The following is a 22619-nucleotide window of genomic DNA, read 5'->3' as shown; positions in this document are numbered from 1 at the left end:
AAATTCCCTGATTCTCCCTACTATTGATGACTTGTGTAGGAGGGCACTGCGGGAGCAGCAACTTGCATGTTTTTCTCTTTTTGGGGTTCCCCATCTGCCCCTTCTGTTGCCGGAAAAAGGGCTACTTGGCACTTGTGCTGTACTGCTGTTGTGGTGGATTGGTGGCCTCACTCCATTGGTGACTGAAAGCTGTGTGTGTGGCTTTATGGCTCCTCTTGAGGCTGTTCCTCTTTCCGTGCCTCTTCTGAACGTTACCATTGTACTGCAGGGCTTCCATGGCTTTGCCTGTTCTTTGACATTTGTCATGTACTGTAGTGCTTTGTTCATTGCATCTTTAAAAAGGCTGTTTCCTCTAAAGTGTGTGTGAATTCTATTTGATTGCCTCCTGCTTAAATCCTGAGATTCAATGCCAAGCAAGTCTGCTTATAGTCGTGACTGTGCACAGTTTCCTACTGGCTGTATCCACTGCATTTAATGTAGATTTAAGGTATGTATTGGAAATTATCTTACCCTCTTGTAGCACTGCATTCTTATTTTTTTATTTTAACTTCTCTTGACAGTTATACCATGAACGCTAACATCTCATCCCACTGTTGCTGGGCATCCATGGTTAGCAGAGTATTCAAGTTGGCTATGCGCCACTGTATTGGTGCTGACCTCTCCACCATGTATACTCTTGCTTTATTTATCAGGGGGTGATCCCGTAAATGTAGGGGTGTTTGCTCTTGCATGCTATCTTCATAATAGTCAGCTGGCACGTGTCCCCTGATTCAGGGTGGGTCTCGAAGCGAAGCAGTACTTTTTCATCCTTAATGTTATGGCTTTGGAAGGTTCTTTGAGTGGCTCTCTGCCCTGGTTCAGCATACTGGGTAACATTGGGAGGAATTAGTTCCTCTTCTGGTCCAGCAGTTTTTCCTAGGAGAAGCATGTCTCTGACTGCTACTCTTCTAATTGAACCCAATACGTACCCACAGCTCTTGATAAATGTGTTGTATGTGGTGATGTCATCTGGTGGTGATGGTTTGGACGGATAGGATTCTACCCCTTTGTCTGGGAAGTCTGCATCAATGTTCTGCCATTTGTCTCCGGCTCTCCCATTAGTGGTAGTTCTTACTGCCGTCCTTCCTTTAACAAGAAGAAATCTTCCATTTCCCCCTGGGATTCTTCAGTGATGAGGTTTTCCTGCTCTTCTGGTTCTCCTGCTTGTTCGTGCTGTTTTTAAAGGGATTCTGTATCCATGGAGATAATGATCGAATTCCCTCTTTTTCTGGATTTCAGTTCTGCCTCAAGATGCCTCAGATGCCACCTCAAGTGACTTCCTATCGGTGTTGAGATTTGCAGCTTCTTCGGTTTTCGGCTCTGTTCACTCAACCCTGAGTGTTTACCTTAAGTGTGAGCTGGTCTCCTGCACCTTCTTGTGCCCTTTACCAACAGACAATTCAATCACCTCCTCAAGACCGGGTTCCTCTTCTTGGGCTTCCTCTGTCTCCACCAGGAAGTCCTCCTCTTCACTAGAGACTGCGATCCCTTAAAGACGCCTGTTTTCTGTACATTGATGCCAAGGCGTAGTGTGCCCACCTGTTTCTGCCTTACCCTGATGTTCTTCGGCAAGAATTTGGCACAGGCCGTGCAGTCCACCAAACTGGGGTCCTCTGGGAGGCAGAGGTTACAGACCTCGTGTTTTTTTGGATGTACTTGTGGTGGCATTTCAGGCATAACCTAAAGGGGGTATGCTCCATGCTCCTTTCTCATTCTCCGAGCACGCGATCTTGGTGCGTCTGTCTACTGATCATTGGTGTTTCTCTGCGGTTTATGGTGCTTTTCTTTTCTATACTAGTTATCGCACATCCCCTTCCCTTGATGGCGGTTTCGATGAGAAAATTATTCTACTCAGCACAATTTGTTTGTCATCGACTGGCGCTCTCCATTAAGCTTCCAGACCCAATGGCGGAAAAAATGAATCTAAGGATGGGGACTGCATTGAAGGATTTCCAGCTCATAAGTCTGACGTCACTCAAGCAGATGTTCCAGCTCAAACTGCTGACGATGCCCAGGAGAAAAAGAGAGAAGAGACTACATGAAGATCGTTTAGGACCCAACCACTACAAGGAGGAATAATGCACAGCATTTAAATCCAAAAAAAAAAAAAAAAATTAAAAAAAACTGCTAAACTATACTTCTCTAAGTTCACATGTTTACACCATTACCTGATCTGTTGTGAGGTGCAGGCCCAGGGTAAGCAGTATTTTCTCTGCATCTCTCCTCTGAATGTAGCCACAGAAATTCTGATCGAAATACAAGAAGCCCAAAAGAGATTCCAAGGGAAGAAGGGCAGTTGTTGTAGAATCTTTGTCCTGTAAGAGGAAAGACAAAAACAGATGTCATACAATATCCCTACAACAATGCATCAACAAGTATCGGAAACCTATCCAACAAAAATAGTGTGTGCCAGACCATTACCTGAACTCTGTGGTGTACATTTATTTATTCATTAATAAAGACAAATGTATTTTATCAAAGTACAGCAACTGGAAACATAAAATAAAAGATACAATGTATTTATTGTGCTGAAAGCCCTTCGCATAGCTTAGAAAAGCTATGCCGCCATGGTTCATTAGATTTTGACAACGTAACTCAACGTCTTACTTTCACTGAACTAAACGTGTGATAGCTGGAGGTGAATTACATTTTACTATGCTGTTTGCTAGCAGAGCTAGAGTGTGCCAACAAAGGGACACCCAAGTAAACTCCCAATATTAGTGACAGTGGGTAATGCCTTCTTAGCCCAGGCAATGAGAGGACTGGTTTGGTAGCAGCTATTTTAGTTCATATGTAAAGGCCTTATTTTCTGCACCACTGGTGTGGAAAGTGCCTTACCATATAAGAAAATAAGTTACTTACTGTAACTGCAGTTCTCCAGTATTGGTATCATTCATAGATTCACATGTTTGAATCATTCCCCATCGCCGAAGTGGGAGTCCGATTGTACCATAAAAAAGCAGAATATACCACTACTATAGGCTATAAAGGCAATGGAAAAGTCAGTTTAACAGCCTAACTATGTCCTTTTAAAGATAAAAAGGACCAAACTTGAACTATAATCATTCAGGCAACAGCACCCTCTTGAACACTCCCAACAGAGGCTGAGTCCCTCAGATTTTCAAGCCCAAGTGGGAATAAATAATCCTGAGTTATAAGGGGAGGCTCTTTGGGGAGGAGCGTGAGTTGCATGTGAATCTATGAAAGATTCTAATACTGGAGAACTGCAGCTAAAGGTACCTTATTTTCTTCCCAAGTACTGGACCTTTCATAGATTCACATGCTTGAATCAGAATAGCAAGCAGTTACTGTATGTGTATATCTTAAAGTATAAACACGAATAAAGGACGGTGGGTAGAAAATATATACATAACAGTCATATGCAATTTAATAAATATATAAACACACACACACACACACATATGTGAGGCTAGGTAGAAACATGATCGAAACAATACCGATGACTAAGGGAGTTTCCAATTTGAAATCTCGGAGTGAGAGGAAACACTTCCGAACCAGACAGCTGAAAGAAAACAATCTAACAACTGAGTCATTGCCCATGCGCAGTATGACCGAGAGGAGGAGTCACTCGATCTCGTGATTCCGAAAAGACTTCTTTGAAGAAAAACAACTTGTTACACCCCGCGCCCAACACTAGATGGCGGAATAATGCATAGCATGTGTATCAGCAGCTACAGATGCCATCAAACATATATGGAAAATGTCACCCAGTGTACATCTGTTAGTGGCATGTAGTGCTGCAGATTCACATGCTATGCATTATTCCGCCATCTAGTGTTGGGCTCGGAGTGTTACAAATTGTTTTTTTTCAAAGAAGTATTTTCGGAGTCACGGGATCGAGTGACTCCTCCTCTCGGTCATACTGCGCATTGGTCATCGACTCCACTGTTAGATTATTTTCCCCGCAAGAGAGTGTAGGAAGTAGTGATAGAGTATAATATAAATGTTGTATAGAAATAGTAAATAACAATAGATGTCCGTGCAAATGTAAATGTATCTACATACGTACAAAAGAGAAAAAACTGCAACAACTACAGGCTTCCGGGGAGGTGGGAGGGTGCATGTGAATCTGCAGCACTACATGCCACAAACAGATGTACACTGGGTAAGTGACATTTTCTGTTCAATGGCGTGTGTAGCTGAAGACTCACATGCTATGCATACACTACAGAGCAGTTACTCTCCCCAATATTGCAGTGGCTAGCCTGTAGGAGTTGGAGTTGTTTGAAATGTTCTTAGGACTGCTTGACCAACATTGGCCTGTTGCTTTGAAAATACATTGTAGGAAGTTAGCTCTGTATGCACTATTTCAAAGTAAGGAATAGTATGCACAGAGTCCAAGGGTTCCCCTTAGAGGTAAGATAGTGGCAAAAAGAGATAATACTAATGCTCTATTTTGTGGTAGTGTGGTCGAGCAGTAGGCTTATCAAAGGAGTAGTGTTAAGCATTTGTTGTACATACACAAGCAATAAATGAGTGTAAGGAAATGCCTCCTTGGCATGGTTACCCCCTGACTTTTTGCCTTTGCTGATGCTATGTTTTGAATTGAAAGTGTGCTGAGGCCTGCTAACCAGGCCCCAGCACCAGTGTTCTTTCCCTAACCTGTACTTTTGATTCCACAATTGGCACACCCTGGCATCCAGATAAGTCCCTTGTAACTGGTACCTCTGGTACCAAGGGCCCTGATGCCAGGGAAGGTCTCTAAGGGCTGCAGCATGTATTATGCCACCCTAGAGACCCCTCACCCAGCACAGACAAACTGCTTACCCGCTTGTGTGTACTAGTGAGAACAAAATGAGTAAGTCGACATGGCACTCCCCTCAGGGTGCCATGCCAGCCTCTCACTGCCTATGCAGTATAGGTAAGACACCCCTCTAGCAGGCCTTACAGCCCTAAGGTAGGGTGCACTATACCATAGGTGAGGGTACCAGTGCATGAGCACTGTGCCCCTACAGTGTCTAAGCAAAACCTTAGACATTGTGAGTGCAGGGTAGCCATAAGAGTATATGGTCTGGGAGTCTGTTTTACACGAACTCCACAGCACCATAATGGCTACACTGAAAACTGGGAAGTTTGGTATCAAACTTCTCAGCACAATAAATGCACACTGATGCCAGTGTACACTTTATTGTAAAATACACCACAGAGGGCACCTTAGAGGTGCCCCCTGAAACTTAACCGACTATCTGTGTAGGCTGACTGGTCCCAGCAGCCTGCCACACTAGAGACATGTTGCTGGCCCCATGGGGAGAGTGCCTTTGTCACTCTGAGGCCAGTAACAAAGCCTGCACTGGGTGGAGATGCTAACACCTCCCCCAGGCAGGAGCTGTGACACCTGGCGGTGAGCCTCAAAGGCTCACCCCTTTGTCACAGCACCGCAGGACACTCCAGCTAGTGGAGTTGCCCGCCCCCTCCGGCCCCGGCCCCCACTTTGGGCGGCAAGGCCGGAGAAAATAATGAGAATAACAAGGAGGAGTCACTGGCCAGTCAGGACAGCCCCTAAGGTGTCCTGAGCTGAGGTGACTCTAACTTTTAGAAATCCTCCATCTTGCAGATGGAGGATTCCCCCAATAGGATTAGGGATGTGACCCCCCTCCCCTTGGGAGGAGGCACAAAGAGGGTGTACTCACCCTCAGGGCTAGTAGCCATTGGCTACTAACCCCCAGACCTAAACACGCCCTTAAATTTAGTATTTAAGGGCTCTCCCTGAACCTAGAAATTAGATTCCTGCAACAACAAGAAGAAGGACTGCCTAGCTGAAAACCCCTGCAGAGGAAGACCAGAAGACAACAACTGCCTTGGCTCCAGAAACTCACCGGCCTGTCTCCTGCCTTCCAAAGAACTCTGCTCCAGCGACGCCTTCCAAAGGGACCAGCGACCTCTGAATCCTCTGAGGACTGCCCTGCTTCGACGACGACAAGAAACTCCCGAGGACAGCGGACCTGCTCCAAAAAGACTGCAACTTTATCCAAAGGAGCAGCTTTAAAGAACCCTGCAATCTCCCCGCAAGAAGCGTGAGACTTGCAACACTGCACCCGGCGAACCCGACTCGGCTGGTGGAGAACCAACACCTCAGGGAGGACCCCCGGACTACTCTACGACTGAGTACCAAAACCTGTCCCCCCTGAGCCCCCACAGCGCCGCCTGCAGAGGGAATCCCGAGGCTTCCCCTGACCGCGACTCACTGAAACCTAAGTCCCGACGCCTGGAAAAGACCCTGCACCCGCAGCCCCCAGGACCTGAAGGACCGGACTTTCACTGCAGAAGTGACCCCCAGGAGTCCCTCTCCCTTGCCCAAGTGGAGGTTTCCCCGAGGAAGCCCCCCCTTGCCTGCCTGCAGCGCTGAAGAGATCCCTTGATCTCTCATTGACTTCCATTGCGAACCCGACGCTTGTTCTAACACTGCACCCGGACGCCCCCGCGCCGCTGAGGGTGAAATTTCTGTGTGGGCTTGTGTCCCCCCCGGTGCCCTACAAAACCCCCCTGGTCTGCCCTCCGAAGACGCGGGTACTTACCTGCTGGCAGACTGGAACCGGGGCACCCCCTTCTCTCCATTGAAGCCTATGCGTTTTGGGCACCACTTTGAACTCTGCACCTGACCGGCCCTGAGCTGCTGGTGTGGTAACTTTGGGGTTGCTCTGAACCCCCAACGGTGGGCTACCTTGGACCAAGAACTGAACCCTGTAAGTGTCTTACTTACCTGGTAAAACTAACAAAAACTTACCTCCCCCAGGAACTGTGAAAATTGCACTGTCCACTTTTAAAGTAGCTATTTGTGAATAACTTGAAAAGTATACATGCAATTGAAATGATTCAAAGTTCCTAATGTACTTACCTGCAATACCTTTCAAACAAGATATTACATGTTAAATTTGAACCTGTGGTTCTTAAAATAAACCAAGAAAAGATATTTTTCTATACAAAACCTATTGGCTGGATTTGTCTCTGAGTGTGTGTACCTCATTTATTGTCTATGTGTATGTACAACAAATGCTTAACACTACTCCTTGGATAAGCCTACTGCTCGACCACACTACCACAAAATAGAGCATTAGTATTATCTATTTTTACCACTATTTTACCTCTAAGGGGAACCCTTGGACTCTGTGCATGCTATTCCTTACTTTGAAATAGCACATACAGAGCCAACTTCCTACACTGGGGGAGGTAAGTTATTGTTAGTTCTTGCAGGTAAGTAAACCACCTACGGGGTTCAAATTGGGGTCCAAGGTAGCCCACCGTTGGGGGTTCAGAGTAACCCCAAAGTTACCACACCAGCAGCTCAGGGCCGGTCAGGTGCAGAGGTCAAAGAGGTGCCCAAAACACATAGGCTTCAATGGAGGTAAGGGGGTGCCCCGGTTCCAGTCTGCCAGCAGGTAAGCACCCGCGTCTTCGGAGGGCAGACCAGGGGGGTTTTGTAGGGCACCGGAGGGGACACAAGTCAGCACAAAAAGTACACCCTCAGCAGCGCGGGGGCGGCTGGGTGCAGTGTGCAAACACGCGTCGGGTTTCCAATGGTTTTCAATGAGAGACCAAGGGGCCTCTTCAGCGGTGCAGGCAGGCAAGGGGGGGGGGCTCCTCGGGGTAGCCACCACCTGCGCAAGGGAGAGGGCCTCCTGGGGGTCACTCCTGCACTGGAGTTCCGATCCTTCAGGTCCTGGGGGCTGCGGGTGCAGGGTCTTTTCCAGGCGTCGGGATTTCAGAGTCAGGCAGTCGCGGTCAGGGGGAGCCTCGGGATTCCCTCTGCAGGCGTCGCTGTGGGGGCTCAGGGCGGACGACTTGGGTTACTTACAGTCTTGGAGTCGCCGGAGGGTCCTCCCTGTAGCGTTGTTTCTTCACCAGTCGAGTCGGGGTCGCCGGGTGCAGTGTTGAAAGTCTCACGCTTCTTGCGGGGATTGCAGGGGTCTTTAAATCTGCTCCTCTGAAACAAAGTTGCAGTCTTTGTGGAACAGGGCCGCTGTCCTCGGGAGTTTCTTGTTCCTCTTGAAGCAGGGCAGTCCTCGGAGGATTCAGAGGTCGCTGGTCCTGGGGAAAGCGTCGCTGGAGCAGGTTTCTTTAGAAGGCAGGAGACAGGCGGGTAGGACTGGGGCCAAAGCAGTTGGTGTCTTCTTTCTTCTTCTGCAGGGGTCTTTCAGCTCAGCAGTCCTCTTCTTCTTGTAAGTTGCAGGAATCTGATTTCCTAGGTTCTGGGGAGCCCCTAAATACTGAATTTAGGGGTGTGTTTAGGTCTGGGAGGGCAGTAGCCAATGGCTACTGTCCTTGAGGGTGGGTACACCCTCTTTGTGCCTCCTCCCTGAGGGGAGGGGGGCACATCCCTATTCCTATTGGAGGGATCCTCCTTCTACAAGATGGAGGATTTCTAAAAGTCAGAGTCACCTCAGCTCAGGACACCTTAGGGGCTGTCCTGACTGGCCAGCGGCGACTCCTTGTTTTTCTCATTATCTCTCCTGGACTTGCCGCCAAAAGTGGGGGCTGGGTCCAGGGGGCGGGCATCTCCACTAGCTGGAGTGCCCTGGGGCATTGTAACCCGAAGCTTGAGCCTTTGAAGCTCACTACTAGGTGTTACAGTTCCTGCAGGGGGGAGGTGTGAAGCACCTCCACCCAGAGCAGGCTTTGTTTCTGTCCTCAGAGAGCACAAAGGCTCTCACCACATGGGGTCAGAAACTAGTCTCTCAGCAGCAGGCTGGCACAGACCAGTCAGTCCTGCACTGAACAATTGGGTAAAATACAGGGGGCATCTCTGAGATGCCCTCTGTGTGCATTTTTTAATAAATCCAACACTGGCATCAGTGTGGGTTTGTTATTCTGAGAAGTTTGATACTAAACTTCCCAGTATTCAATGTAGCCATTATGGAGCTGTGGAGTTCGTTTTTGACAGACTCCCAGACCATATTCTCTTATGGCTACCCTGCACTTACAATGTCTAAGGTTTTGCTTAGACACTGTAGGGGCATAGTGCTCATGCACATATGCCCTCACCTGTGGTATAGTGCATCCTGCCTTAGGGCTGTAAGGCCTGCTAGAGGGGTGAATTACCTATTCCACAGGCAGTGTGAGGTTGGCATGGCACCCTGAGGGGAGTGCCATGTTGACTTAGTCATTTTCTCCCCACCAGCACACACAAGCTGGCAAGCAGTGTGTCTGTGCTGAGTGAGGGGTCCCTAGGGTGGCATAAGACATGCTGCAGCCCTTCGAGACCTTCCCTGGCATCAGGGCCTTTGGTACCAGGGGTACCAGTTACAAGGGACTTACCTGAGTGCCAGGGTTGTGCCAATTGTGGAGACAATGGTACATTTTAGGTGAAAGAACACTGGTGCTGGGGCCTGGTCAGCAGGGTCCCAGCACACTTCTCAGTCAAGTCAGCATCAGTATCAGGCAAAAAGTGGGGGGTAACTGCAACAGGGAGCCATTTTTTTTTACAAAGACTTTGAGAAATACAATTTTATAACACCACTCTTACTTATTTACAGTGGTTTTAAAAGAGCTTTTTGTTCCGTTATTTGAAAGTAAATTTGATGGAATTGGCACTAGAGCCGGTTGTAAGGCTGCAAACTTCATTTATGTTACATATAGTTCCTGGCCTTCCTGAAGCAAAGTGAAGATACTGTAAAAATGTGATGTTGATTTGTGTCGGACTTCAATATGAAAAATAAAGCTCTGTTTGGCCTACCCTTCCATTGTGTGCTTCCAATTAGGGATGCAAAAGGGCCATTTGGGCCAAGAACTTTATTCATCCTGTGGAAATTAAGGAAACCTTTATCTGTGCTGGGCAGGGATGCTTACAAGACCAGCACCTTTACTGGTGGTTGCTCTCTCTCAGGATGTGGCTAAGCCTCCATTCCAGAAACACTTAGCTTCTTTGACCTCCAGAAGAAAAGGAGGCTGAGCGCCCAGCAAGGAGAACAGCTGACCTGGCCACGATACCCAGCTAACTGAAGACATGACTGGAGAACAATTTAAGAAATCAATTATCAACCACGATATACGAAACCCCTGCATCTGAGCTGGTTTGAATGGAAGAGTAACACAAAGATAACAGGCAAATGCAGTCATAGATATGTTTTCTGTATGAAAACATTGGGCCTGCACAACATATGATATATTCTAAAAACCAAAGGGGGCCATTATCTACTTTATTCTGGAGGTTCCTGCCTTCTCCCCCTGTCAGCTATGCATCAACTGAAGCCAGCCTAGTTAACTTAACTGTATTATCTTTGTAGCTGTCTAGGCTTCAGAGATACCAATTTCAATTCACATTTGGTCTCTAAACAAAGTCCATGTTGCAATTGGTTATGTCTTGGAGTGCAGATGTTGCTCCAAATTCTTTATGTGGCTCAACCACAGTAAAGTAAAGTCTGGACCTCAAGATGCTCGATGCTTGAAATGAACCATAAGGAATATGTTACTTACCCTGTAAATATCTGTTTGTGGCACGTAGTGCTGTAGATTCACATGATTTGTATTCTCCTGCCATCTACTATTCGATTCGGATATGAACAAGCTATTTTTCGAAGGCTTTAAAGTCACAATGTCGAGTGACTCCTCTCTGATAGTGCACATGGGAATCACTGTTAGTTTGTGTAGGAAGTTGGCTCTGTATGCACCATTTCAAAGTAAGGAATAGTATGCACAGAGTCCAAGGGTTCCCCTTAGAGGTAAGATAGTGGCAAAAAGAGATAATACTAATGCTCTATTTTGTGGTAGTGTGGTCGAGCAGTAGGCTTATCAAAGGAGTAGTGTTAAGCATTTGTTGTACATACACACAGGCAATAAATGAGGAACACACACTCAGAGACAAATCCAGCCAATAGGTTTTGTTTATAGAAAAATATCTTTTCTTAGTTTATTTTAAGAACCACAGGTTCAAATTCTACATGTAATATCTCATTTGAAAGGTATTGCAGGTAAGTATTTTAGGAACTTTGAATCATTTCATTAGCATGTATACTTTTCACATAAAACACAATAAGCTGTTTTAAAAGTGGACACTTAATGCAATTTTCACAGTTCCTGGGGGAGGTAAAGTAATGTTAGTTTTAACAGGTAAGTAAGTCACTTACAGGTTTCAGTTTTTTGGTCCAAGGTAGCCCACCGTTGGGGGTTCAGAGCAACCCCAAAGTTATCACACCAGCAGCTCAGGGCCGGTCAGGTGCAAAGGTCAAAGAGGTGCCCAAAACACATAGGCTATAATGGAGAGAAGGGGGTGCCCCGGTTCCAGTCTGCCAGCAGGTAAGTACCCGCGTCTTCGGAGGGCAGACCAGGGGGGTTTTGTAGGGCACCGGGGGGGGACACAAGTCCACACAGAAAGTACACCCTCAGCAGCGCGGGGGCGGCCGGGTGCAGTGTGCAAACAAGCGTCGGGTTTCCTTTAGTTTTCAATGGGAGACCAAGGGGTCTCTTCAGCGATGCAGGCAGGCAAGGGGGGGGCTCCTCGGGGTAGCCACCACCTGGGCAAGGGAGAGGGCCTCCTGGGGGTCACTCCTGCACAGAAGTTCCGTTTCTTTAGGGGCTGGGGGCTGCGGGTGCAGGGTCTTTTCCAGCCGTCGGGAAATGGAGTTCAGACAGTCGCGGTCAGGGGGAGCCTGGGAATTCCCTCTGCAGGCGTCGCTGTGGGGGCTCAGGGGGGACAACTTTGGTTACTCACAGTCGTAGAGTCGCCGGAGGGTCCTCCCTGAGTTGGTTGTTCTTTACCAGTCGAGTCGGGGTCGCCGGGTGCAGTGTTGCAAGTCTCACGCTTCTTGCGGGGAGTTGCAGGGGTCTTTAAATCTGCTCCTTGTAACAAAGTCGCAGTTCTCTTGGAGCAGTGCCGCTGTCCTCGGGAGTTTCTAGTCTTTCTTAAAGGTGGGCAGTCCTCAGAGGATTCAGAGGTCGCTGGTCCCTTGGAAAGCGTCGCTGGAGCAGGTTTCTTTGGAAGGCAGGAGACAGGCCGGTAAGTCTGGAGCCAAAGCAGTTGGTGTCTTCTGTTCTTCCTCTGCAGGGGTTTTTCAGCTCAGCAGTCCTTCTTCTTCAGGTAAGTTGCAGGAATCTAAATTCTTAGGTTCAGGGAAGCCCTTAAATACTAAATTTAAGGGCGTGTTTTGGTCTGGGGGGTTAGTAGCCAATGGCTACTAGCCCTGAGGGTGAGTACACCCTCTTTGTGCCTCCTCCCAAGGGGAGGGGGTCACATCCCTAATCCTATTGGGGGAATCCTCCATCTGCAAGATGGAGGATTTCTAAAAGTTGGAGTCACTTCAGCTCAGGACACCTTAGGGGCTGTCCTGACTGGCCAGTGACTCCTCCTTGCTGTTTTCTTTGTTTCCTCCAGCCTTGCCGCCAAAAGTGGGGGCCGTGGCCGGAGGGGGCGGGCAACTCCACTAAGCTGGAGTGTCCTGCGGTGCTGTGACAAAGGGGTGAGCCTTTGAGGCTCACCGCCAGGTGTTACAGCTCCTGCCTGGGGGAGGTGTTAGCATCTCCACCCAGTGCAGGCTTTGTTACTGGCCTCAGAGTGACAAAGGCACTCTCCCCATGGGGCCAGCAACATGTCTCTAGTGTGGCAGGCTGCTGGAACCAGTCAGCCTACACAGATAGTCGGTTAAGTTTCAGGGGGCACCTCTAAGGTGCCCTCTGTGGTGTATTTTACAATAAAATGTACACTGGCATCAGTGTGCATTTATTATGCTGAGAAGTTTGATACCAAACTTCCCAGTTTTCAGTGTAGCCATTATGGTGCTGTGGAGTTCGTGTAAAACAGACTCCCAGACCATATACTCTTATGGCTACCCTGCACTTACAATGTCTAAGGTATTGCTTAGACACTGTAGGGGCACAGTGCTCATGCACTGGTGCCCTCACCTATGGTATAGTGCACCCTGCCTTATGGCTGTAAGGCCTACTAGAGGGGTGACTTATCTATACCTGCATAGGCAGTGAGAGGCTGGCATGGCACCCTGAGGGGAGTGCCATGTCGACTTACTCGTTTTGTTCTCACCAGCACACACAAGCTGGCAAGCAGTGTGTCTGTGCTGAGTGAGGGGTCTCCAGGGTGGCATAAGACATGCTGCAGCCCTTAGAGACCTTCCTTGGCATCAGGGCCCTTGGTACCAGGGGTACCACTTACAAGGGACTTATCTGGATGCCAGGGTGTGCCAATTGTGGAATCAAAAGTACAGGTTAGGGAAAGAACACTGGTGCTGGGGCCTGGTTAGCAGGCCTCAGCACACTTTCAATTCAAAACATAGCATCAGCAAAGGCAAAAAGTCAGGGGGTAACCATGCCAAGGAGGCATTTCCTTACAGTTTGTTTTCAGCAAGAGGTGAGAATGGAGTGTATAAGTCTAAGTAATGAGATGTCCATGTGAATATAATGTAAGAAAACTGTAACAGCCACAGTTGTCCGAGGAGAAGGGTGGGAGCATGTGAACAGCACTACATGCCACGAACAGACTGATTATAGATAAACATGCTTTGCACTGACTGTACACCAGTCCCACTTAGAAGCGGTGGCTAACCTGTGTGTTGCAGTTGTTTGAAAAAGTGTATGTAGCACTGGATGGCCTAAATTAGCTTGTTGGCGTGCTAAAACATTAACACAACAATGTTTTTTTGCAAGTGTGTGGTGTGAACCATGAAGCCGCCTTACCCTGTTTTTGTCTAGCTGGAATAAAGTTTATTCCAAGGTTAAAGCCTGGAGCTCACAAACACGCTCAAGTGAACAGGCAGACTTGAAGCAGAAAACCACATTTTCAACACAATTTTGGTATTTTACTGGGACATACCACATTGTTAACATTTTTTTGTGTTTTTAGCCTCCTTACAGTTAGTGACCGAAATGGGTGTGAAACCAATGCTGGATCCTGGAAAGCTAAACATTTCTGAAAAGTAGACAAAATTCTGAATTCACCAAGGGGTCATTTGTGTAGATCCCACAAGGTTTTCCTACAGAAAATAACAGTTGAAATAAAAAAAATATTGAAATAAAGGTAAAAAAAAAAAAAAAACAGACATTTTTCTCCACGTTTTACTCCAACTTTTTTCCTGCAAGGTCAGGTTTCTGAAAGAAATTGAAAATGTCACTTACCCAGTGTACATCTGTTCGTGGCATCAGTCGCTGAGATTCACATGGTATGCATGAGCTCGCCATCTGGTGTTGGGTCGGAGTGTTACAAGTTGTTTTTCTTCGAAGAAGTGTTTTCGAGTCACGGGACCGAGTGACTCCTCCTTCTGTGCTCATTGCGCATGGGCGTCGACTCCATCTTCGATTGTTTTCCCCGCAGAGGGTGAGGTAGGAGTTGTACTATAGTAATAGTGCCCACGCAATGAAAAATGTAAGTATGTACCTATTAAAGGATTAAATAATATATATACAAATGTACAAAATTGAAGGTAACTTCTGAACTGCTACAGGCTTCCGGGGAGGTGGGTGGGTCCATGTGAATCTCAGCGACTGATGCCACGAACAGATGTACCCTGGGTAAGTGACATTTTCAGTTCGATGGCATCTGTCGCTGTAGATACACATGGTATGCATAGACTAGTAAGCAGTTAGTTCCCCATAAGCGGTGGTTTAGCCTGTAGGAGTAGAAGTTGTCTGAAATAGAGTTCTTAATACAGCTTGACCTACTGTAGCTTGTTGTGCGGATAGCACATCTATACAGTAGTGTTTGGTGAATGTGTGAGGCGTAGACCAAGTGGCTGCCTTACATATTTCCTGCATTGGGATGTTTCCTAAAAAGGCCATTGAAGCACCTTTTTTCCTTGTTGAATGTGCCCTGGGAGTAATGGGCAGTTGTCTTTTTGCTTTAAGGTAGCAGATTTGGATGCATTTAACTATCCATCTGGCTATACCTTGTTTTGATATTGGGTTACCTGCATGAGGTTTTTGGAATGCAATAAATAGCTGTTTAGTTTTTCTGATGTTTTTTGTTCTGTCAATGTAGTACATTAATGCTCTTTTGACATCTAATGTATGTAGTGCTCTTTCAGCCACAGAATCTGGCTGTGGGAAAAAAACTGGTAGTTCTACCGTTTGATTTAGATGGAATGGTGAAATAACTTTTGGTAAAAATTTTGGATTAGGTCGTAGGACGACCTTATTTCTATGTATTTGTATAAAAGGCTCTTGTGTTGTGAACGCTTGAATTTCACTTACTCTTCTTAGAGATGTAATGGCGATGAGAAAGGCAACTTTCCAGGTTAGGAATTGTATTCCGCAAGAGTGCATGGGTTCGAAAGGTGGGCCCATGAGTCTTGTTAGAACCACGTTTAGGTTCCATGAAGGAACAGGTGGTGTTCTTGGTGGTATAATTCTTTTAAGCCCTTCTATGAATGCTTTGATAACTGGTATCCTATACAAGGAAGTTGAATAGGTAGTTTGCAGGTATGCAGATATTGCTGCAAGGTGTATTTTAATAGAAGAGAAGGCTAGCTTTGCTTTTTGTAAATGGAGCAAGTAATTTACTATATGTTTTGGAGTTGCGTCTAGTGGTTGTATCTGATTATGATGGCAGTACCAAACAAATCTTTTCCACTTACTTGCGTAGCAGTGTCTAGTGGGTGGCCTTCTGGCCTGCTTTATGACTTCCATACACTCTTGGCTAAGTTGTAAGTGTCCGAATTCTAGGATTTCAGGAGCCAGATTGCTAGATTCAGCGATGCTGGGTCCGGGTGTCTGATCTGTTGGTTGTGTTGCGTTAACAGATCTGGTTTGTTGGGCAGTTTGATGTGTGGTACTACAGACAGATCTAGCAGTGTTGTGTACCAGGGTTGTCTTGCCCACGTTGGTGCTATTAAAATGAGTTTGAGTTTGTTTTGACTCAATTTGTTTACTAGGTAAGGAAGGAGAGGGAGAGGAGGAAAAGCGTAAGCAAATATTCCTGACCAGTTCATCCATAGGGCATTGCCTTGGGATTGCTTGTGTGGGTATCTGGACGCGAAGCTTTGGAATTTTGCGTTCTCTTTTGTTGCAAATAAGTCTATTTGTGGTGTTCCCCAGAGTGTGAAGTAGGTGTTCAGAATCTGTGGGTGGATTTCCCATTCGTGGACTTGCTGGTGATCTCGAGAGAGATTGTCTGCCAGCTGATTCTGGATCCCCAGAATAAACTGTGCTATTAGACCAATTTGATGGTGGATTGCCCACTTCCATATTTTTTGAGCTAACAAGCTTAACTGCGTTGAATGTGTTCCTCCTTGTTTGTTTAGATAATACATTGTTGTCATGTTGTCTGTTTTGACAAGGATGTATTTGTGGGTTATGATTGGTTGGAAAGCTTTTAGTGCTTGAAAAACTGCTAATAATTCTAGATGATTTATATTCAGTTTTGTTTGATGCATGTTCCATTGTCCTCTTATGTTGTGTTGATTGAGATGTGCTCCCCACCCTGTCATGGAAGCATCTGTTATTACGTACTGTGGCACTGGGTCTTGGAAAGGCCGCCCTATGTTTAAATTTATACTGTTCCACCATAGAAGCGAGAGGTAAGTTTGGCGGTCTAGCAACACCAGATCTAGAAGGTGACCCTGTGCTTGAGACCACTGTGAGGCTAGGCACTGTTGTAAGGGCCTCATGTGCAGTCTTGCGTTTGGGACAATGGCTATGCATGAGGACATCATGCCTAGGAGCTGTAGTATTGTTCTTGCTTGTATTGTTTGGTTTGGAGACATGTGTTGAATGACTCTGTTGAAATTGTGGATCCTTTGTGGAGTTGGCGTTGTTACTTCTTTTGTCGTGTCTATTATGGCTCCTAGATATTGCTGTACTTTGCTTGGCAGAATGTTTGATTTTGCAAAGTTGACGGTGAACCCTAGTTTGTAGAGGGTTTGTATGACTTGATTTGTGTGGTTTGAGCATTGTGTGAGCGAACTGGTTTTGATTAGCCAGTCGTCTAGATACGGGAACACATGTATTTGCTGCCTTCTGATGTGTGCAGCGACTACTGCTAGGCATTTTGTGAATACTCTTGGAGCGGTTGTTAAACCAAATGGCAATACTTTGAATTGGTAATGTATTCCTTTGAATACAAACCTTAGATATTTCCTGTGTGATTGATGTATTGGTATATGGAAATATGCGTCTTTGAGGTCTAGGGTTGTCATGTAGTTGTGTTTTTTGAGCAATGGTAACACTTCTTGTAGTGTGACCATGTGAAAGTGGTCTGATTTGATGAATGTGTTTACTACTCTGAGGTCTAGAATTGGTCTCAGTGTTTCGTCCTTTTTTGGTATCAAGAAGTACAGTGAATAAACTCCTGTGTTTATTTGTGTGCTTGGTACTAATTCTATTGCATTTTTTTGCAGTAGTGCTTGAACTTCTATCTCTAGAAGCTGTGAATGGTATTTTGATAAATTTTGTGATTTTGGTGGTATGTCTGGAGGGAATTGCAGGAATTCTATGCAATAACCATGTTGGATAATTGCTAGGACCCATGTGTCTGTAGTTATTTTGTCCCATGCTTCGTAATATTGACGTATCCTCCCCCCCACTGGTGTTGTGTGGGAGGGGTGAGTGACGTGTGAGTCACTGCTTGTTGGTAGTGGTTTTGGGGCTTTGAAATCTTCCTCTATTCCTAGGGAATTGCCCCCCTCTATACTGGCCCCGAAAACCTCCCCTGTACTGTCCCTGGTAGGTGGGCGGTGCGGACTGTGAGGTGCTAGCTTGTGTGGCCTGACCCCGAAACCCTCCTCTAAAAGGTGTTTTGCGGAAGGTGTTATAAGATCCTCTGCTCTGCGGGGAGTAGAGTGCGCCCATGGCCTTGGCAGTGTCAGTGTCCTTCTTGAGCTTTTCTATGGCTGTGTCGACCTCCGGACCGAACAGAAGTTTTTCGTTTACTGGCATGTTAAGCACTGCCTGCTGAATTTCTGGCTTGAATCCAGACGTTCTGAGCCATGCGTGCCTACGGATGGTAACCGACGTATTAATGGTCCTTGCGGCCGTGTCTGCTGCATCCATGGAGGAGCGTATTTGATTGTTTGAAATGTTTTGACCCTCCTCAACAACCTGTTTTGCTCTTTTTTGCAGATCTTTTGGGAGATGTTCAATGAGATGCTGCATCTCATCCCAGTGGGCTCTGTCGTATCGCGCTAGCAGCGCTTGTGAATTTGCGATGCGCCACTGGTTTGCTGCTTGGACAGCAACCCTCTTCCCGGCTGCATCGAACTTCCTGCTTTCTTTATCTGGGGGAGGTGCATCCCCAGAAGTGTGTGAATTTGCCCGTTTTCTGGCAGCCCCTACCACCACAGAATCTGGTGGCAGCTGAGAGGTGATGAATACAGGGTCCGTAGGAGGCGCCTTATACTTTTTGTCCACCCTAGGCGTCACTGCCCTACTTTTAACTGGCTCCTTGAAAATGTCCTTTGCATGGCGTAGCATGCCTGGGAGCATCGGCAGGCTTTGGTAGGAGCTGTGGGTTGAAGAGAGGGTGTTAAATAAAAAATCATCCTCTACTTGTTCCGAGTGTAGTTCCACATTATGGAATAGTGCTGCTCTAGCCACCACTTGTGAGTAGGCTGTGCTGTCTTCCGGTGGTGATGGCCTAGTTGGGTATGTGTCTGGGCTGTTATCAGACACTGGTGCGTCGTACAAGTCCCACGCATCCTGATCTTGGTCATCGTGGCTCATGGCGGTGTGAGCTGGCGAATGTGACGGGGTGTAAGTTGGCGAAGCCGGAGTTACAGGTGGAGGCGAGGGAGGAGGTGTTACCTTTTGTGCTGTTTGTTGCTGAGGAGTAAACTGAAGCGTTCTCTTTCGTTTGACAGGTGGAAGGGTACTGATCTTCCCAGTCCCCTGCTGAATAAAGATACGCTTTTGCGTGTGATCCACGTCAGTGGATTGCAGTTCTTGTTCAAATCTATGTTTCTTCATTTGTGAAGACATAGAATGCTCTTCAGTATAGGAGCCTGAAACAGGGTCTGATGTCGCTTTTTTCGGCTCCGAAAACCCTGTTGATTGTTTTTTCGGCTCCGAGGTAACCTTCCTCTTTTTCTGTGCCGAAAATTCTTGGCCTCTATGGTCTTCGGCGCCACTGTCTCGGCGTCGATCCGTGTCGACACCGAACTCTCGGTGTCGATGCTTCTGTTTAGCACTCTCTCGGTCCCGAGGAGGCTGCGTGCCGGTGTCTCGACCGAAGTCGGACGATCTCGACACTGAATGGGCCTTTTTCGGTGCCGATTGTTGGTCACCGAGAATTTGGGTGGAGCCATGGCCGGTTGGCAGTGGCGTCCCCTGGGCCTTCTTTCCTTTTTTAAGTTCTGATCTCGACGTCTTACTCACAGTTTTTGTAGAGTCTAGCTCGTCGGAGTCTGAATCCTGGATGGAAAAGGATTCCTCCTGTTCCTCTTCTGTCTCGAACTGTCGACGCTCCTTTGGCGTGGACGCCATCTGCAGTCTTCTCGCTCGACGGTCGCGCAGAGTTTTTCGGGACCGGAACGCCCGACAGGCCTCACAGGATTCTTCGCTGTGCTCGGGTGACAGGCACAGGTTACAGACCGAGTGTAGGTCCGTATAAGGATATTTGTGGCATTCGGGGCAGAATCGAAACGGGGTCCGTTCCATCGGCATTGTTCTCCACGCGGTCGGGCCGACTAGGCCCCGACGGGGTGCCGAAATCTACCCCGAAGGGCACCGAAGCGCTTCGATGTTCAACGCGTCGTCGTATGTGTCTATCTCGAACCGGATCGCAACGATACCGTCGAAAATCTTCCGTTTTCAGCTATCTTTCCATTCCGAAACCCGGAGCGACAGGAACACGTCCGAACCCGATGGCGGAAAGAAAACAATCGAAGATGGAGTCGACGCCCATGCGCAATGAGCACAGAAGGAGGAGTCACTCGGTCCCGTGACTCGAAAACACTTCTTCGAAGAAAAACAACTTGTAACACTCCGACCCAACACCAGATGGCGAGCTCATGCATACCATGTGTATCTACAGCGACAGATGCCATCGAACATACCGTTATGGTGCCTAGAGGTATCTGCCTCTCCTGTGGGAAGATCGGCCTACCTACAATAGGCCAATCTGCCCCCAAGAGGGGCAGAAACGGCCTAAAGCAAATTTGCCCCCACAGGGCAGCGACGTTTGCCTAAGGGGGGTCGCTCCCCTCCAGTGAAAATTACCAAAAAAAAAATCCCTGGTGTCTAGTGGTTTCTGACACCCTTGGGGGCAGATTGGCCTAATAAAAATAGGCCGATCTGCCCCAAACAGAGGCAGAAATGGCCTAAAAATATCCCCCCCCCCTCGGAACAACCCTTGCCTAAAGGGTCGTTCCCCACGTCTAAAAAAATAAAGCAAAACAAACAAACAAAAAAGATCCCTGGTGCCTAGAAGGTTTCTGCCACCAATTGCAAAAATAAAGATACTTTCTTACAGTCACACTGAACTAGATCACTTATAGGCATCCCCCAATTGGAGGAAAGTACACACTATATATATACACACATGGTATTGGGAATTAGCATAGAAAAACAACAAGCATTGGCAAGAAATAGCAGAACATAGCTGGGGCCCTATTGGGGAGAGGGGGGGGGGGGGCAAACCATATACTAAAATAGAGGATTGCAAAGTTAGGTCCCCCCCATCCAAGGATGTGGAATAGTTAGAAGGGAGCTGGGACAACTCGGGACCCCATGAGGTGAGTACCTAGGTGACCCCCAGCGACCAGGAGAGTAGAGGTAAGTTATCTGGTCTTCCCAAAGACTAACAAGGGGACTTGGAAAAGGAAGATTGCAAGGCCAAGACCAGTCCAGTGAAACGCAATGGTGAATTCTGGAAGAGGAGAACCTGCAAGAGAAGGAGACAGAGTCCAGTCAGAAGTGTTGAGGTGAGGCAGGAGCCACAACCCACTCTTCTGTGGATCCGGGTCGACGAGGGAAGATTAAGATCAGTTCTGGAGCCCAGGAGCTGCAGGGAGGTCCTTGGAGTTGTATGGGTGATGTCCCATGTCGGTCGCCGGGTCGCGGATAGTCAGTGGTCAGGAGGACTACCAACAAGACTTGGCAAATGCAAATCTGGGAGGAAGAAGAGGATTTGCAGCAAAGAAGAGGATCAGGAAGGTTCAAGGGACTCGACCCTTGGAGGGGAGTCCGCGCGGACCCTCAGCAGTCGGTTGAGCCAACAGAAGCAGTCGGAGTCCCAATCAGCAACCCACTGGCAGCACGACAAGTCAGCACACCTGGAGAGGAGTCCCACGTCGTTGCCTTACCTGCCTATGGATGCAGGGGAGTGACTCCTTCACTCAAGGGAGATTCCTTCTTGCTTCTTTGGTGCAGCTGAAGTCTTGCCGACCCCAGAGGATGCACAGCTGTGGAAATGCTGCAATTACTAGAAGGAGCTAAAGAAGCAATGTTGCAAGTGTAGGAAGCTGGCCTGGTGTGAGGTGGACCCTATGGTGTTGTCACCCTATACCAGGTCCAGGTATCCCCTTATCAGTGAAGTGTAGGCAGTGTCTAGGAAGCCTTGGCTCTCTAGAGGTAGCTGTGAATGAGCAGCCAAGACTTATCTAGGAGACATGCAAAGCTTATGCAATACTACTATAGTCACACAGCTCTTTCACATATTAAAGAACCACACAGTGTTACAAAAATAATGGTACTTTATTATAGTAACACAACACTAGAATACTTATAGGCAGTGCCCCCCCAACTGGAAGTACACACTAATTATAGATAATAGCAATCAGCAAGGAGCATAAACCAACAAGCATTGGCAAAATAATTAGAAAATAGTGAGTGCCTAGAGAAGTGCCAAACCATATACTAAGAAAGTGGAATGCGAGATACAGTCCCCCACCCAAGGATAGGGAGTCATTAGAGGGGAGCTGGAGGAACTAGGAACCCCAAGAGGTAACACCAGAGTGACCCCCAGCGACCAGGAGAGCAGAGGTAAGTACCTGTTTTTCCCAAAATTTACAGGAGGACTTAGGAAAAGGACTGTGGAAGACCCAGACCAGAATGGAAGAACCCAAAGATGGATTCTAGCAGAAGAGGAAATGCAAAGGAAGGGGACCACGTCCAGTTCGGGATGGGAGTGTCTGGTCGGGGCTGGAGCCACTACCCACCCTTCTGTGGACGCAGGGCGAGGTTGATGGGGGAAGAAGACCAGCTGTGCAACACAGGTGATTAAGAGGAGTCCCTGAAGTGATGCAGATGGTGTCCCACATCCGCTGTCAGGTTGCAGTGTGTCAGTGGTGTCAAAGAACCACCAACAAGCATTGGCAAATGCAAAAGAAGAAAAAGAAGAGTTGCAAAGCTGAAGAGGACCAGCAAGGCCCAGGGGACTCCACCCTTGAAGGGGAGTCCACAGTGACCCTCAGCAGTCGGGAGAGTCACCAGAAGCAGTTGCAGCCCCAACAGGCAACCCACTGGCAGCAGGCACAGCAGGTTTCAGTGAGGCCCAGTCGGCACACCTGAAGAGGAGTCCCACGTCGCTGGAGCACCAGAGAGGAAACTGTGCTTGGCAGAAAAGTGCTGGGGGCCGGGACTACAAGGAGCTTGAAGACCCCTTGGAGCAGGAACAAACAAGCCTTGGTAGCTGCAAGAGTCGCAGTGTACAGGGGTACTGTCCTGCAAGGAGAGGCAAGGGCTTACCGTCT

The 22619-nt window shown here is 47.6% G+C and overlaps 1 protein-coding gene across 5 annotated transcripts in view; it reads right to left on the bottom strand.

Moving 5' to 3' along the window:
- Positions 1–22619, bottom strand: part of CCAR2 (cell cycle and apoptosis regulator 2) — a 566602-nt gene that overhangs the window by 179793 nt on the left and 364190 nt on the right. For all 5 annotated transcript variants that reach the window (XM_069214048.1, XM_069214051.1, XM_069214050.1 and 2 more), the window contains one exon: positions 2208–2354. In XM_069214048.1, coding sequence (XP_069070149.1) covers positions 2208–2354 — 147 coding nt within the window. The remainder of the gene's footprint in view (positions 1–2207; positions 2355–22619) is intronic.

Source organism: Pleurodeles waltl, chromosome 11 (assembly GCF_031143425.1).
Source record: "Pleurodeles waltl isolate 20211129_DDA chromosome 11, aPleWal1.hap1.20221129, whole genome shotgun sequence".
Classification (NCBI taxonomy): Eukaryota; Metazoa; Chordata; class Amphibia; order Caudata; family Salamandridae; genus Pleurodeles; species Pleurodeles waltl.
The sequence above is the reverse complement of the archived record's forward strand: the minus strand, read 5'-3'. Positions and strand labels throughout refer to the sequence as shown.